Source organism: Gorilla gorilla, chromosome 4 (assembly GCF_029281585.2).
Source record: "Gorilla gorilla gorilla isolate KB3781 chromosome 4, NHGRI_mGorGor1-v2.1_pri, whole genome shotgun sequence".
In the NCBI taxonomy this organism is placed as follows: Eukaryota; Metazoa; Chordata; class Mammalia; order Primates; family Hominidae; genus Gorilla; species Gorilla gorilla.
In genome coordinates, this window is record NC_073228.2 from 131,211,692 (window position 1) to 131,229,909 (window position 18,218).

Consider the following 18,218-nt stretch of genomic DNA (forward strand, 5'->3'; position numbering starts at 1 on the left):
ATTTTGCCTCAAATCTTCAAAGCTTTTGACAATGTGGGCTTAAAACCATGAGGATAAATGTGTTCAGATTCTTTTGTGGCAATGCCTGCTGCGAGATACCTGTGGTCACTCTGCTTCCTGGTCTGGGTTAGTGGTTCAGAACTGAGTCCACTGGGAAGAATGGCAGTTGAGTCACAAATGTCACTGATTATTCAAAACATCTGTACAGTGTAAATATGGAAATATCTTTTGTACTTTCCAATTCACATATTCAGTTTTGACCAGGAAGTAGCTTAGTCTCTTAGAGTATCTAACTTTTAGTGAATATGCATTCCAAGAAGCATTTATTGCTACAATACACAGGTGAAGTGTTATTTTAGAAAGACTGAGACTGTTTTACCTGATGGACAGGTGATTTGACTATAAGTTAAGAGAACTGAGTTCTGGGTTCTAGTGTTGAGCCATCTACAAATGAGCTCTGTGATCATGGCCAAGTCATCTTAACTTGACCTTCTATTATTTTATCCATAAAATGAAAGGATTTTGATTGGACTCCATGAAGGCCTTCAAGTCTAACATTCTGTTCTACTATTTCTTACAAAAGGGCTCTGTGGATTCTGGACATATGTATTGCTCTAGAAACTCTTGGGAGCCAAGTAAATGTTTAAAAACTCAAATTTCTGTATCCTGTTAGAGGAATGCTCAGGGTGTGTGTGTGTGTATGTGTGTGTGTATATGTGTCTGTGCATGTTCATGCATGTGTGTGCTCATGCTTGCCTTAATGGAATCTGGATAGATTTAGTTGACAGGAAAATTTTCTAAGATTTTGGTTTTACAGAAATTCTTTTCCTCATCAGGTCTTTGTTCCTCTATGGGGTTTTATTTTGACCTTTGAGGAAAGGAAGGCTTAACTTGGATTGCTCATCTGTGTCCTAATAGTGAGTGTTTCAGTATTTGAAGGTCAGCTTAATGACCCAAAGATAGGAGAGCAGATGACATGTAGGTGCCCCTTGTCATGCCAGTGATAGGGGCAGAATATCTGTTAGCATCCTTCTGACTGTTGCTGCAGACACCACTGAAAAGGATCTTCCCGAGAGAGGGACCTTGCTTGTACTCAGGCTTCCTCTCAGTGTCCCTGTCCTCCCCCTACCATGGGAAGGGAAAGACTGAAGATTCTGATGATGCTCAAGTACCCTGCTACATGTCAGAGAATTATATTTGCTCCTCTTTCTCCTTACTATAATTTGACTTTTCTTTTCTCAAGGAAATTGCCTTCTTTTGTCATTTATTCTGTTGTGATTGGATTTTTTCCCCTGCTTGTCTGTCAGAGGATTGGTCAAACTGGAAATCTTTCAGCTTCTTCAATTAGCGCTTTTGCAAAAAAAAAAAAAAAAAAAAAAAAAGTGCTTTTGGTTAAAAGAAAAAAAAAAAGCCCTAAGTCTTCTTTTCCTCTTGGGTTGATCATGTTCCATTTTCTGGGTCATTTTTCTCAGATTCCTTCACTGTTGGACTGCCTGAGCTCTCATGAGGTGTTTGGATGTTTCACCTTGAGTAAATCTCAAGCCATAATATTCATTGCCATTCCTGATCTGGCCCTAAACTTCCTTTCCCACTCACTTTCACACTGTGCTTCAAACAATCCTGCCTCTTTGCCTTTCCTCTGAGCACTCACTTTCTCCTGCCTTCGCTCTTACTGATTCCTCTGCCTATACGGCTCCATCTACCCAGCAAAAAGTTTCTTAAAGACCTTTTCTGTGGAGTCTTCAATAATGCTATCTGTTATCCCCATTCACTGGTTGTAAGTGCTTTCTGAATGCCCATACATGTTTTGTAATCCTCCTTTGACCCTAATCACATTTTACATTGCCCTGTCATTACCATCTACATGGTACTACTCTCACATTAGATTGTTAATTCTTTGAGGGTAAACATGGCCTTCACCAGTGTTTGCTGGTTGAAATAACAAATGTTTGTTCATTGGCAAAGCATTTGAAAAGTGTCCATGTGAAAAATTGTTAAAGTAATCACATGATTACAACAGCTGATGAAATTTGAATTAGGTCTATGGATTAAATTGGTACTATTGCATTAATGTTAAATTTTTTGTGTATCATTGTACGATAATTATACAAGTAAATGTCCTTATTCTTAGGAAATGCACACTGAAGTATTTAGAAGTAAAGGAGCCTGATGTGCACAAATTACCCTTAAATGATTACAAAAAACATATATAATATGTATATATATATTTACACAATGTGTGTATACACATACAATGTATGTATATATATACACATACACACAAACACACACATTGCATATATATATATGCATATATATATATATATGCACAGGCATTCTTTGTGGTATTTTTGTAACTTTCAAGTAAATTTGAAATTATTTTAAAATAAAAATTTAAAAAATTAAATTGTTATTTATTACTGATCAGGGATAATCATAGAAAAGTAGCCCAAGTGCGGAAAAATAAAAGAAACATTTATTTGTAGATGAAAAAGTAACCCAGCGAACAGTCTGAAATTCATTTATTTAATATTTTATAAGTGACCTACACATAGCACATGATGAACTCTCCAAGTTATGATAAGGCAGGTCAATTCTTCTAGAAAGTCACATGCTAGATGACTATGCCTAAATGGCCAGATAATCTGGGATGGTGCCCTGTGTGGAAGAATAGCAGATGTACCTCAAAGTACAGGCATTGTGAGGTTATGCCCCTTGGCACAAAATAACTCAAACTGTGATTAGAAGATGATGAGCTCTTGCCAGGAGTTACAATGCAGAGAAAGGATTTCAGACTCATTGCAGGTGGTTACTTCTGTATGTTAATGCTACTAAAGATGCCAATGAAATGATGGGCATTATTAGGAGGTGTTTTGGAAGTAAAACTAATTTTGGTATGACATACTTAAACATAGGCATATTGGTTATATATTGCTGCTTCACATGAACTCAAAAATTAGTGGCCTAAAGCAACAAAGATTTATTACTCACAGTTTCTGTGGGCTAGGAAGTTGAGAGTAGCTTAGCTGGTGGTTCTAGCTCAGGGTCTCATGAGTTTATAATAAGTATGTTAGCAAGGGCTGCAGTCATCTAAAGGTTTAACAGGGGCTAGAGGATCCACTCCCAAGATGGATCACTCACACAGCTGTTAGCAGGAGGCCTCAGTTCCTTACTGTGTTGGTCTCTCCATATGGCTGCTTGAGCATCCGAATATCATAGCAGCTGGCTTCCTGTGAAATGGTGTTCAAAGAAGTGAGATGGGAATTTCAGTGCCTTTTATGACCTAGTTTGGAAGTTTATCATTTTTGTAATATTCTGTTGGTTATACAAGCCCACTTATTCATTGTGAGAAGGGATTACACAGGCAGGGATCATTAGAGGCCATCTTGGAGGCTGGCTACAATAATAGGGTATAATTATGGTTGCTGTAGCAGCGTTGAAAAAAAGAGTGAACTTTATAAAAATGCTAAGAGGGCTTTTTATTTTGGTGGACAGGCCAGGAAAATTAAGACTCTTAAGGTTGAGAAGAATGAGTAGGGATGTTATTGAAGTGTATCAAATTATGACAAATTTGGAAAAATAAATATGATTTTATTCATCAAAGTTTGGAAAAAGAAATAGTGTTTGAAGTTTCTTTCTCTAATAAAAAAGAGATGTAACTTGTTTTCTCAGTAGGAAATAAATAGATTGAACCCAGAAGATACAACCAGGGGATTCAGAATGCTTTAAACCCAAAACAGCTCTCCTTGATCTCTACCATAATTTCTATTATTTCTCCCAGTCCTGCTGATTCTTTCTCTCATTGGTTTCTCTCACACTTCCAATTCCTAGGCTACCACCCTAGGAAGGTCGTTCCACTTCACACGTGAGTGCAGTAACCTCCACACTCTGTCTTTGCCTCCAAAGGATTTGGTCCCTTGGTTGGTTTTTGCACACCTTCTCTGTTAATCTCCCAAACACCTCTTTCATCAAATAATGCCCTTGCTCAAAGACTTCAAGTAAATTCTACTGCAGACAGGAAGAATTAAACTGAACTCCTTAGCTTGGTGCTGAAGGCCCTTTATCACCACCAAACACCACCCTCCTTTCTAGATTACTTCTCGCAATCTGTTATAAACCTTCTGCTCTCCACCCTCAAGGCTTGGCTCTTATCTTTCTCTTTGCCTTGTGGCCCCTCCTTGAGTTTTTATTTACTCAGAAGCTTCCTTTTATCCAGGTGTGATGCTGAGGTCTGGTCACAGGCATTGTCGCCATCAGCCAGGCCTGTTCGTATATCTGCTCTTACCTGATTGTCTGACTTCCAGGGAGATGTTTAATCTCAGTATTCCCTGCAGGGGGATAATAGACCCTCTCCTGTGGACTCAGTGAGGTTTCATTGCTAGTGTGAGGTACCACTCAGTGATTTCTAGTTTCCTTTCTTTTTCAAGTCCCTGCTCAAGTTTGACTTTCTTCATGAGGCTTCATAGCTCTTGTTGGCTTCCTCTCCTCTTAAAACTCTGGCAAGTCATCTCTAAACGGACTCATTTGGCAAATAATCATATTTGATTATAATTTTTTCCTTAGTAGATTTTAAGCTATTATGGGCAGAGACTGTGCTTTACAGGTCACAGGAGTTGCCATAGTTTCTTGCCCTTAGATCTTTAATGAGTATTGTTTGTAGATTTTTTCCCCCATATGTTGTGGGTGATGGATTCACAGAGACATTGTAGAGGATTTTCCAGAGCTGATGATGAGTGAATTACCAGGGTCTTCCCCAGATTATCCCTTAACACCACCTATATAATGACCGTGGGGTTGGCTGTTTAGGTAGGTAGGGCCATGTCTCTGTTCCCATAGCAGCTTATTCTGGTCTTAATCATGGTGTGCATCATGCTGATTGAATAGGTCAGTTTGTGGCCATTTTCCGTGTGGGGCTGTGAGCTCCTTCGGGATAGCTCAGCACTGGACATTGTCAGTGACTTGCCCAGTTTTTGTTTGATGTGAAGTGCCCAAAGAATTAGAACCATTAGTAAACTTTGCTTCATGCTAATGTTTAGGGATTTTTTTGTGGAGGGGGGGCTTGTTTATAAAACCATTTTAAGTTTATAAACAGATTTGAGAGTATATATATATACATATATGTGTATATGTATATATATATATATATATTTTTTTTAGACAGGGACTTGCTCTGCCACCCAGCTGGAATGCAGTGCCACAATCACAGCTCACTGCAGCCTTGACCTCCGAGGCTCAAGCGATCCTCCTACCTCACCCTATACTCCACCCCTCTCAGTAGCTGGGACTACAGGTGCATGCCACCAAGCCTAGCTAATTTTTTTTTAAAATAGGGATGTGGTCTTGCTATGTTGCTGAGGCTAGTCGTAAACTCCTGGGCTCAAGTCATCCTCCTACCTCGGCTTCCCAAAGTATTAGAATTATGGGAGTGAGCCACCACACCTGGCCTTTCTTTTATTAATGCTGGTAGGCACACTCATTTAACTTAAATGAATACTCTGTTCTTGCCGTTACGTGATTTAATGTGATTTAGAATATGCTTGTTGTGGGTTTGATGTTAGCAAAATGACATGAGGCCCTCAAAACAAAGTAAATATAGCACTTGTACTGTTTGAAATGAATAGTCATACCTGGATAATACGTTATTAGAATAACTAGCCTTGCTCAGTGAACAGAGAAGTCATGCTAATGCCTTAAGGATTCCTTTCATCAGCAAACTAGTATTTCCATGGAAGTCCTCATCTGAGATTGTTCTCAGGGCAACCAGCAAGCATTACTCATCCTACATCTTTAATGCACTGAAGCTGGACCATTGCTTCTCTGTTCACGGCCTCAAAGCTCCAGGAAGAACTTAGCACACTGCCTCTGCCGGCCTTTCTGAGTAGTTTGAGGAACAGTGAGTACATCCTTTATAGATAACACGATGGAGTGGTCAGGTGAAATGGATGGCTCTTGTTGAAAAGTGGCTATTCTTAATCAATAGATTTGTTTTAATTTAACTTAGAGATATGTGAGAGAATCTTAGAGAGATGTGAGTAGCAGAAAATGAGCTTGAGAAAAAACTGGTTGAGGGTACCGAAGTTAGTTCTATGTGTGCACTTAATTGATTCTAGGAAGAAAATAGATTTTGGAGCCAAAAGGAATCATCTGGAATAATTTTCCCCTCTGTTGTTTCAAAAATAAATTAGTAAGTCAACACCCCATTATTTATTTCTCTTTAACTCAATGATAAAGAAACTACTGCTTATCATCAGAACTAAGACTCATCCATTGTAAGGATTTTATTCATTCTGATTATTTACTGAGGCTTTTGTGGTAGAATAAGCAAAGCTTGCCTTCCAAGTGGAGCTGCAAAACACAGGCAGCAAGGGTTAACTCTGTGGGCTGTTTCCCTTTCTAATAGGAGCACTTTAGCAATGCTAATCAGTTGCACTGATTTTGTTTTGATTTTTCCGTAATAATTAAGTGAATGATCTGAAATGCAATCAAGTTTGGCACTAGGGGGTTCATGCAAATGACTCTTTATTTTTTTACATTTTAAATTTTGTTAAACGGAATCATAAGGAAAGTTATTTGAAGAGGAATTCTGAGTGGGTGAGGGTAGCCAACACCCAATTTAGAGATTTGAATATATTCAAAATGTCTATCTTAATGAAGCAAATCACCACTGCATTGCCTTTGTTTTCAATTGAAATAACACTATTTTTAAAAAATTGCATTTTGTTTTCATTTGCATTCCAAGGTGGAAAATTATAAGACAGGATGACACAGCATAGAAGAGAGAAATGAGGAAGAATAAATTTACTGGACTTTCCTTCTTCAGAGTAGGCATAGTGGAAAAAGGGTACTCACTATGTTTACTCACCAAAACCTATAGAAGAAAACAAAGAAGACAGGGAAAAAGTAAATGAATGCCCTATCTGCTTCTTTTTTCTTTTCTTTTCTTTTCTTTTTTTTTTTTTTTTTTGAGATAGAGTTTCACTCCTGTTGCCCAGGCTGGAGTGCAATGGCACGATCTTGGCTCATTGCAGCCTCCGCCTCCCAGGTTCAAGCAATTCTTCTGCCTCAGCCTCCCAAGTAGCTGGGATTATAGGCACCTGCCAGCATGCCTGGCTAATTTCTTCTATTTTTTAGCAGAGACGGGGTTTCACCATGTTGGCCAGGGTGGTTTCGAACTCCTGACCTCAGGTGATCCACCCGCCTCGGCCTCACAAAGTGCTGGGATTATAGGAGTGAGCCACCACGCCTGGCCTAAATGTCCTATCAACTTCTGATTTTGATTGCATCTCAGTGCCTTTATTAAACAAGATAGAATGAAAGGACAATCCATGTTTCCTAATTTAGAGAAATGCTGTGTTTCTTAGTTCTCTACAGCTTATTGGCATATTTGTGAGATGTCTTCTCTCCTCATCGTCTATAACATCTGTGTTATTTTCTCAAACAGTTTTAACCAGTTTATGTGAATTTGCATGATCCTTGCCTCTTGATCAAACAATTCTTTTTGGTTTTTCAGACTATTCTAGAGCTCAGTTAATTTTCTAATTTTAATTAGGAAAATGTATTGGGACAAAGATACCAAGTAATACACAGATACATCCACACATACACACACACACACACATATTTTTCAATGTACTGATATTTTTTCTTTCAAAAATGGTACCTGCGACTTTTCAATGCAGTTTGATATTTCTGTATACTGAACTTCCAAAGCAATGAGAAGGTGGCCAAATTCTGCTTTTTCTCTGTCATCTCCTCTTCACAGGGCAATGCATCAGGTACAAAGCAAGAAGAGAAACCAGAAGATTAGTGTCAATATTTTTACATTAAAATAAAACTCACAACCTCTTTCTTGTTCTGGGACTTTGATTCATGGCTTGTGGCAATTTCTAACTTTACAGACTAAACATTTCTAATTGGTAAATGGATGGTTTGAGTCTGAGATGACTCAGGAAATAAACTTTCCAATTTGGGGTAATTGTTTATGAGTAGGTTACTGCTTACCAGCCTTCATGTCTTTGAGGAAAGAATGAAAGCTAAACACATTTCACACTTCATTGAAAGGAAATACTTCTCCTCACATAGATAAAGCAATGAGACAAGGAAATAATTGCCATGCTCATTTGTTACAGCCAAATATATTAAAGATTTTTTTGATGGATAAGGAAAACACTAGCTGTATATTACATGGCTTCAACTGTAAAACAGGGACAATAAAAACTACTACTTCTTAGTTAAGTTGCTGTAAGGATTACATAGATAATTCACATAAATGGCTCAGTACTGTGTCTGGCACACAGTAATTGGTCAGGAAATGTTATCTGTTATTGTTTATTATCATCATCATCATTTTTTATTCATTCCCCTTAAATGAAATAGCTTCTTTATATAATGTTAAGCTTCAGATTTTACAACTTCATTATGCATGTGAGAAATGTCAATAATTTGAATTAATCTATAAGTTAATTTTGGTTACCTATTTACACTTTATCTATTGGAATTATTTAGTGACCACTGAAATATCTTTTTAAAGATTTTACAGCTTCTTTAATGGCTTACACAATATCTTTTAATTATACTACAAATTCATGATTTTTTCCTTATTCCAAGTCAAACATTTTCTTTTAGCCTTTGTTGAGTCAGCAATAGGTAACTTGTCATAGTATACTTAAAGAATCTTGATTTTGAAGAATTTAATATTTCCTCATTTGATCTGTCCTGAATTTGAATGATAAACTATTTCCTAAAGTTGTTTGTTTTTTGCTGTTATTGTTGTTTATTTGTTTGTTTTAAGATAAATTTGTCTTTTCAAGCCATAAAGTTACTATTCAATACATTTGGTTCCCAAATATTAAAAACTTCTTGGCATGGAAAATGAGTATAACTTCTTAAAATGCCAGCTCCCACCCAGAAAATCACTGCTTTGCTCAAATAATCTGGCTCATTATTACTAGTTTCACTAGTTTACCAACAGGCAGGTTGGCACTTATTTTGTTTGTAATTAAGAAATGGATCAGTGATTTCTAATTTTGTATCCATTTTTATAATGATTAGATGACATAGTATGACAGTTAAACTTTTCCTTCTTACTAAATTCCAGAGGCTGCAGGAGTGCATGTGATTCTCAGGTGCAAACCATTACAGGTGTTACACACCCGGGCCTGGCGCGGGTCCTAGCATATCGTATGTGTTCAATAAATGCTTGTAGGTGGCTTTGCTTGATGATATCACAGGAACCTTCAACTTGACCTATCTGAAACTGAACTGAAAGCTTCCCCTCCCCGGAGGAGGGCTTCTATGAGTCCTATCTCAGCGAGGGGCTAACAATCCCCACAAGGGGCTAAACCAGAAGCTCCTCCCCTCCCTTAATCCATGTTCAATAGCCAAGTCCTGTCGATTCCGCATCCTAAAAATCTCCCAGAGCCACTCCACTTCCTGCAACCCCATTGCTGCTGCCTTGATCTGCTCACAGTCATGTCTTACCTGGCCTCCCTCCAAGAGCCTCCCCTTGCAGCTAGAGTCATTCTTCTAATGCCACTCTGCACCATTTACTAGCTCCATGTTATCCTTGGATGAAGTTCCCTACTGCACAATGGCTTATGAAACCCATTGCGACTCACCCTCTGTCTCTTTCTCCAGCTGTCCCCTTTCTCTTGCCATGAATTAACTTGAACTCCCTAAATGCACCTGGCCCTCCCTTACATGTGGATCCCTCTGCCTGGAACATTCACCTTCTTCAATCTCCTTTGCCAGCCTATCTATCTTCCAAGCTTTTAAATATGTTACTTTACAGTCTTTAGGTTCATTTTCTCTAACATCGACCTGCAAACAGCTTTACATTTTTTTCTATGTATAATCTAGTTTTTAGAAACCCCTGTGAGATGTTTGGTTTCATTTCTGTTCAGCAGATGGAGAAATTGAAGCACTATGTTTAAGAAACTTATGTCATGATTACTAAATTATAAGTATCTTAACAGGCAGAGATAGGGACTGGTTCTGTGTTTTATATCCAGTCTTTGCATGATGACTAGGATGGAGCAGGCATTCAGTGCATTGAGTGACTTATCAAATGAATCTCAGTTTGAGCCTGAGGGTCTCTTGATTCGATGGAGCTTCTTATTCATCATTTATTTTCTAGAACAAATGAGGCCAGCTACCTCTGTGTGCCCTCCTCTTCTAGAAGGGAAATATGCCAGGTGAGAAAATGTGGAGGCTTGTGTTGCTCTGAATTGTTCTGGTAGATTTCTTTAATATTGGCTGGCATAAATGAGAAGGGCTTTTGTTCTTGTGGCAATTGATGATGATTTGCATATTTTAGTAATTTACAAAATAGTAGCCACCCTGCACAACATAAGAAACACCCCTCTCTCCTGGACCATGGAATTTGGTGACCTGGCTATTGAAATACATGGCTTGTTATGCACATTTCAGCCCCAGTGACAACTGGTACCTGGTGGTTGCTGTACTGAAAAGAATTCTGTGTGAGTCATTTCAATGCATTTCTAATTGGGATTTTTTTTTCTTGTAGGTTGTTCTTCAGAAAAAAATGGTTATTTCTTTGAACTCATGCCTGAGCTTTATTTGTTTATTGTTATGCCACTGGATTGGGACAGCATCACCTCTGAATCTCGAAGACCCTAATGTGTGTAGCCACTGGGAAAGGTAATGGTTCTGAAAGGAGCCTGACAAAGAATTGCTGAGAAGTTCCCTTATATACTGTAATTATCAGTCAGATGTATAAAATTAGAATTTGTGAAGAGATTGTGAAATTACTTTTATGTAAAAATCATTAGTCATAGCTAGCAAATTAGGTAGTGTTAGTCACCTTGGTCTTATAGCATATATATTATGTGAAAAAAGTCTTGATATATCTAATTCTAATGCAGGTGCAATTGTAAGATTCAGGGAAGACATTAATAGCACAATTAAAAGATCTTCCTAAGGTCTTGTCTCTGATTTGAATTTGCATTAATTTTGGGGAGCTGGACTTATGCATGGGAACCCATGAGTGAGAAGTGGAAAGCAGCATGAGATAATATACTAAAGTATTGAAATATATGGGATTTAAAAGAATTTTGCTGTAGATGGCTTGAAAAGGGAGACCTGAATTTGGTGTAAACTGGCAAGGCTGCATAGAGGTTGTGTCCCCTGAGATGCTCTTGAAGAACTGAATAAGATGAGTGGGTTGCAATGATTGGAAGGGGATCTTGGAAGGGGAGGCAGTTTGGCAGTTTGAAATCAGTGCCATGTGGACCACCGAGAACTGTGCAAAACCAGAGCAGAGTTAGTACCATATTGGAGGAGGGTGTGGTTATGTGAAGGCAGTTGATGTAATGTCTAGATATGAGCAATTTGCAGTAGAAAGTACAAAACAGTAGATCATCCTCTGGGACTTTATAGTCCCTTTTGGAACACAAAAGTAGTACAAACCCATCCAGCGATATTGCAGTACAATCAAGTCCAGTTGGCTCTGCTCTAATGTGCTACTTGAATTTCCCAGAAATTATCTTTACCCAAAAAGTGTAAATGCAAGTGTTTTAAACAAAGAGAAGATGTTAAGTACTGGAGGGTAATATGTATTTTTAATAGCTGTAAGTACAATTATATCAAACTCTTGATCTTCAGCACCATGAGTAGCAAACCACAGAGCACACATTCTAATCACCTTTGTTCCCCACTGTTAGGATGCATAAAGCCCAGAGCCTCTCAAGCACAGCAGTGGTATTATTCTGGGGACATGCTGGTTTCTCACTCAGTATTATTTTTGGTAAGGGCTTATCCCTACCTCCATTGGTAGTGTTACAAGCAGGGTAATTAAAACATAATTACCTGATTAGTCAATGGAGTTATATATTATTATGAAACTTTTAAGCTGCAGAGAGAATATACGTATATAATAAAGTTCTATATATTTGTGGTATTAACTACATTATACAGAATTTAAGCAGAAGGACTTCCTATTAGTGCTCTTTATAATATTTACAGCACCTCCCATAAGGCATTTCATCAATAAAATATATAATAAATACTTATTAAAGTCATGAATCATTGGCTACATCAATGGGTACAGGTCAAATTTAGTAAAGGAAGAGACCATTGGTGGTTGAACTTCTTGGAGGGATGATAGATTTGGGATGGGAGGAAAAGTCAAGTTTGTGAGATGCTGTGAAATAAGAATCAACAGATCTTGACAATACATTGACTGAGGAAGTGAAGGAGGCAGAGAAGATGAGGATTTAGAACTTGCTGTGTGAAGTAATCCAGATGACATTGCGCATATGGAAAAATAAAAGAAAGAGAGTTGATTTGAAAGGGAAGGGGTTAGTGTGGGTTTGCCATGTTGTGTTTATAAAATCAATTTAAAATATGGGCCTGGAAGTATTTGGGAATATAGATTTGGGAATATCCAGCATGATGAGATGTGAGATGTGAACAGATGAACTCTCTGAGGGAAAGACTATAAGAGAAAAAAAGCCTGGGTGCGGTGGCTCAAGCCTGTAATCCCAGCACGTTGGGAGGCCGAGGCAGATAGATCACTTGAGGAAGGATTTTGAGACCAGCCTGGCCAACATGGCAAAGCCCCATCTCTACTAAAAATACGAAAAGCCAAGTGTGGCGGCGCATGCCTGTAATCCAGCTACTTGGGGGGCTGGGGCACAAGAATCACTTGAACTCAGGAGGTGGAGGCTGTAGTGAGCTGAGATCATGCCACTGCACTCCAGCCTGGGTGACAGAGTGAGACCCTGCCTCAAAAAAAAAAAAAAATAAAATAAAATAAAAAGAGAGAGAGAGAGAAAACAATTTCAAGGCTTCAAATAATCCGGCACCCACTTATAAATACACATTTTGTCCTGCTTCCCTGGTCAGCAGTTGACCAGAGCTGCCAATGCATAAGTGCATTGTCTGGCTCACCACTGATAATTCCCACTGTCTAAGACACTGCCTTGCATGTGGCATGTGTTTAATAAATTGTTGAATGAGTGAGTTCCTCTTCTGATAGGAAACGAAATGACTAAATATGTACATCAATGTGGGAGGGGCATGGAGAGTGAGAAAGGCAGATAGACAAGGGGCACATTAATCTCTAAACCTAATAGAACCCAACAACTGTGCAAGTGATTAGTGCAAACTCTAAAATGCTCACGAAGGGGGAGGGAAATTGAATGTGAACAAATAGGAAAATGGTGAAAAAAACTTCCAGTTTTTTAAAATGTACTACCAGGAAGAAGAGTTGACAGCTATAATCTTCTTACTGATAAATTTTCTGTTGTAAGGCTAGATAATGATTTCTAGAAGAAAGGTAAAAGAAAGTAGAATTGTTTTGATAAGAATGGGGACCAGTATAGAAGATAAATTAAAATGGTCAAATAAAGGCACAGGTGACAGGTTCGTCTAGTATTTTCAAAAATGTAAATGGGCTTGAACTGAAATGGGGAGAGGAAGATGAGCTCCAAGGGCATAATTCTGGTAGTAGGGCTTATTTTAAGCTCTTCTTATGCTCAAAACCACCTGTACCCAATGGCTCAGAACCATGCAATCACCTGGAGGTTACTTCTCGGACTGTGGTTTGCAGAGCTGAGGCATGAACTTGTTAGAAATACAGACTCTCAGGTCCCACCCCAGACCTACTAAATCAAAATCTGCATTTTAACAAGATCCCAGGGAGGTTTGTCTGCATATTCAAGTTTGAGAAGCACTAAACAAAAATACTTCCATCAATGGCTTCTAGCTGCATCCCAATTGATATCTGAATATTTATTTTGAAATAGAGATGTGCCTTGTTTTAATGCAGCAATTGTGATTCTAAGAAATTGTACATAAAATGAAATTAAAGAAAATGAAATCATTTAAAATACTCAAGGGGTGTTTATGATTAAAGGAACTCTGTACAGTGTCTTTTTGGAAAATGAATAACTCTAGAAATTATCTATTCCCTCTCCTAACCTTCTTTCTATATTCTATGAATTTGAGCTTTTCCATTCAGTGGGGTTTCTTCTAAAGAAGGCGCAAGTGAAGAGAAACCACACTTTGACCAAACCTTCAATTACTAACACAGAAGGGAGAGTAATTGAATCAGCAGTCCTGAAGCAAGCAGAGATAAGAAATGAAGATTATTACCATATCTGATTAAAGTAACAAGATAATTTAGGCAGGTAAAATGTAATTAACCACTTTGGAACGTGCCCAAGTGTTAATGGCTTCCTCCCCTTATTCTCCATCTCCTCCCCCACTCCCTGGTTCTTTGACCTTAAATTAAATCTTGCTGGGGTTTCTCCCCAGATAATACTTAATAGACTAAAATCACGGCAATGATATATTTTCAGTATGTTTGAGAAGATTAAACAAACAAACAGGAAATAAAGAGTTTTGCCTCTGAATGCTGAAAGTTGTGCAGAATTGGGATCAGATTTTTAAAATTCCAGTTTCCCACTCCTTGTCTGTTTTAGAAGCTTTAAGTGTTCTATAGTGATGTTTGAGAGAGGATGGGGCAGGACAGTGTCTGAGGGTCTTGGTGTTACTGCTGACGCTATATGGAAGCTCAGTGTTGCTCATTGTCAATGAAAGTAGGATTGGACCAGATAATAGAGGTGGTGCCCTCACACTCTGTGACTTCAGGAGCAGCTGCTGGTGAATGTGGAGGTATGGAGTGTTAGCAGAGGAGCTAATTAAGTTCCATCAGCAGCCTAAGCACTGGCCATAGTGGCCGTGATAAAGACCAGAGGAGGCAGGCCCATTCTTGAAGACACTTTTTTCATGATTCAAACACATCGCTTCCAGAAAATGGACCCCTTGAAGAGTAACAACTTAATTGCCTAATGATTGGTGGGTATTGAGCAAATTAGGTGTAGTCACTTACAAAGTATTTGGCAGTCATAATTTGAAGACTATGTACTAACATGGGAAAATGCTTATGATATACTCAAGTTAAAAAAGAATGTTTTAGAAATATGTGCATGGCATGATTATTATAAAGTAAGAATTTAGAAATACCCTCAACCAAAAACTAAAACCTCCTGGAAATTGTAAAGAAGAACAACAACATGCTGTTGGTGGTTATGTGAGAGCTATGGAATTCTGTCTCTTGCTCTGTTTTTTAAAAATGTGTTTTCCAAATTCCATAGTGTGATTATAATACCTTTACAAATGAAAAAAAGGAAAAACTGTATAGAAAGAAAAATAATGTGTAAGAAACAACAGAAAAGAAATTCATGTTGAAAAGGCTTAGTACCTTTCTCCTATAAGCTTAAGTGGACGCTTCAGTTTCTGACCGATGATAATTAGGCAGGTAATTATCATCGGTCAGAAACTGAAGCGTCCACTTAAGTTTATACAGTAATTTAACTATAGTTAAATTAGTTGAACTGTAGTTTAACATAGTTAAATTAGTTGTACTATAGTTTAATATAATTCAAAATAACTTATATGCAGTCAGTTCTGTACTGGGTTTGAGTGTCAAAATAATTTTAATGAGTAGAGCCAAGATTGAGGAGAAATACTCAAAACATAATGAATTTTATACTCCTATTTCCCCCAAGCTATATATATTTCTCCACGGAAAGCTATATTGTATTACTTTCAGCATTTAAATATTGGTCTCTCATTAGGTTGAGAGCTCCTTGAGGGCAGGAATTGCATAGAAGTTGCTCAATAAATGTTTGTTGAATTGAAATCCTAAATACTTTGATTGTCCTTTTAATAAAAGAGCTATTGGTGAGCAGCAAGTGACAAGAAGAGGAAATTGATGTACTCCAACATTCCCTCTCATTTAAAAACTCTTTTTAGTTTCTAGAAATCAGTGAAAACATTTTACTTGTTTGCTTATGCAATTGGTTCTTCCATCCACGTCAAATAGAACTGGCCAGGATGCATTTACTGATGATAACTTTTGCACTCCAAGGCACACGGACTTGAATATCATAACATGGCCTTTGAAATTTTCTGGAAACTCTGTATCAGGTCTAGTTCCAACAGATGAATTTAGTTCAGCTAAATTAGTACTGTAGAGACTGGCTGAATAAGTTTTTTCTCCCAACTGGCATTAATTTAGAGTGGCTTCTTTTTTGTTCTTATAGCATATGTGGTAAGTTGCTCTATTTTGCTCATAGGTGATGTAGGACTGTACCTGTACACCAGTTGTATACACAGAGGACATTCATTCACTTTGTTCTCCACTAGAAATGGAACAGAGATATAATGCTGTAGGCCTTAAGATTCAGCTATTTACAAGCAGTTGGATAGAAAGTGTCAACTTTAAACAATGAGAGTCAGAAAATATGATTAAGTATTGAGTTTATTTGGGCGCAAAATTTGAGGACGGCCAGGAATGGGCTCAGTGTTCCCAAGTGGGGAAGTTAAAGTTTCACCTATATAGGCAGAAACAGAGAAGTTTAGTAAGGTTCGACATTTTCCATAGAAAGCCAGTACATATGTTACAGTGATTTGATTGATTACAGTTTGCTACATTTCAAGGAAGATTGCTTCAACATTTCATGAGGAAGGGTAATGATCTGAGGGGTTCTTATCTCTGATGCCATTTGGTTATTTCTAATCATTTATAGGAAAAAGAAGTTGCAGCTGCCTGCTGCATGACTCAGGCCACATAGTTATATTCCTCTCAAGGCTCAAAATAATTTAAAGTTCCAATAGCTTTAAATTTGAATTATTTAATTTCACAGGAGGAAGAAACATTGGTAAGGAAGTCTTAGAACCTCAGGACACTGCTAGGGTTCTGAAGAAAATACAGATAGCTTAATGTGATATGTCATTCCAAGAATATTAATATTTTACCAGGGGCCTCTTGCTTTACCCAAAAGGGTTACATCATAGCATGCAGGCATTTGCACACTGTATCCTCATCTGAACTTATTTTTGCAGGTAGCAATGGGTAACATTTGTTGGAGGTAGAAAGAAACAGTCATCTAAAGTATATGTTAGAGATTCAGGATGCTAAATAAGAGCGGATCTTCAACACCATCTCTGACTCCTTTTATTTTAAAACGTGATCATGAGGACCCAGGGAAGTGAGGTTATCTGCTGAACATCTCCCAGTTTCTCAGTGTCAGTACAGAATTATAACCTTCTAATCCAGTGCTCTTTTCAACAGAGCCTGTTTCATTGCCCAACATTTATGAAGGGTCCCTAAATTTACCTAGAAATAAATTGCAATATCCCAAAGAATGAAATACACAAAACTATGAATAGTACGATTACTTCATGGCTGTCCTATTGAAGCCTGATACATAATGACTACCAGAGACCAGCTGCAGAAAGAAAACCCATTGTTTGTGAGGCTAGCACCACATAGCTTTTCAAATGAGAAGGTTCTGTCCAACCTGAATTCTTCATGCTGGCATTTTAACTTCCTTCCTTCCTATTAGTGAACTTGGGCTATTGATTTGCAGCAAATGAGTCTGTGATTATGGCCCATTTTTTTGTTCATGTGAATTAAAGATTTTACTGAAAATCTTTAAGAGAATTAAAGCAAATAGAATAAATAGAATAAATTGTTTGGAGAAGACTGTTTAAAATGAAGAAGTCTGGAATTGAACAGTGAGTATTCTTCATATTTCATGGATGTTTTCCACCCATGTTCTTAGGCCCATAGGCTTATATGTTTTCACTCTAACAAGAACCTGTTAATGAAAATGTATTGGAAAACAGACTATTTAAGTAGTAGCAAGCTGTTGGTATGATTATTTTAGGCTAATTGTCTCAGCCATATGTTTAGAACCAGGTTTAAAGACTACTTTATAGTGTTTATTTAGTTGTTGTATACTGTATAGTCTTCCATTGCCTGAAATCAAATTATTCCAAGTTCCAACTAGAGAAAAATATGTTCTTTCTGATATTTTAAGAATCAGTAGCAAAATGCACTCTATTACTTTACTTGAATTGTTTCTTTGCTGCGTAACATTATTTGCATGCAGACTTAGAATGAAAACCTTCTGTGAATGATCTTTGTTATGCTTTGAGCCCTGGGGTAAGAGGAGGGAATTAAATGCAGAAAAATACGGAGTGGTATTTTTAAATTTGGGAACATTAGGGTTTATAGTGAGGAGTAAAAGAGAATTTTCTTTAAAATTTACAGCACAAATCGTTGTATTTTAAATGTATTGTTAAAATGGATCCTTTTGGGGTTCTAGTTTAAATAAAAACCCATAAAAACATGGAAATTCTCTGTTAAAAGTCACTATGGAGTTGCAAATGGAGATAATTTAGCT

General features: G+C 37.6%; 1 protein-coding gene across 3 annotated transcripts in view; it reads left to right on the plus strand.

Moving 5' to 3' along the window:
* MEGF10 (multiple EGF like domains 10) overlaps positions 1 to 18,218 on the plus strand; it is a 233,414-nt gene that overhangs the window by 92,144 nt on the left and 123,052 nt on the right. For all 3 annotated transcript variants that reach the window (XM_063706742.1, XM_063706741.1, XM_063706743.1), the window contains one exon: positions 10,526 to 10,659. In XM_063706742.1, coding sequence (XP_063562812.1) covers positions 10,544 to 10,659 — 116 coding nt within the window. In that variant the 5' untranslated portion in view covers positions 10,526 to 10,543. The remainder of the gene's footprint in view (positions 1 to 10,525; positions 10,660 to 18,218) is intronic.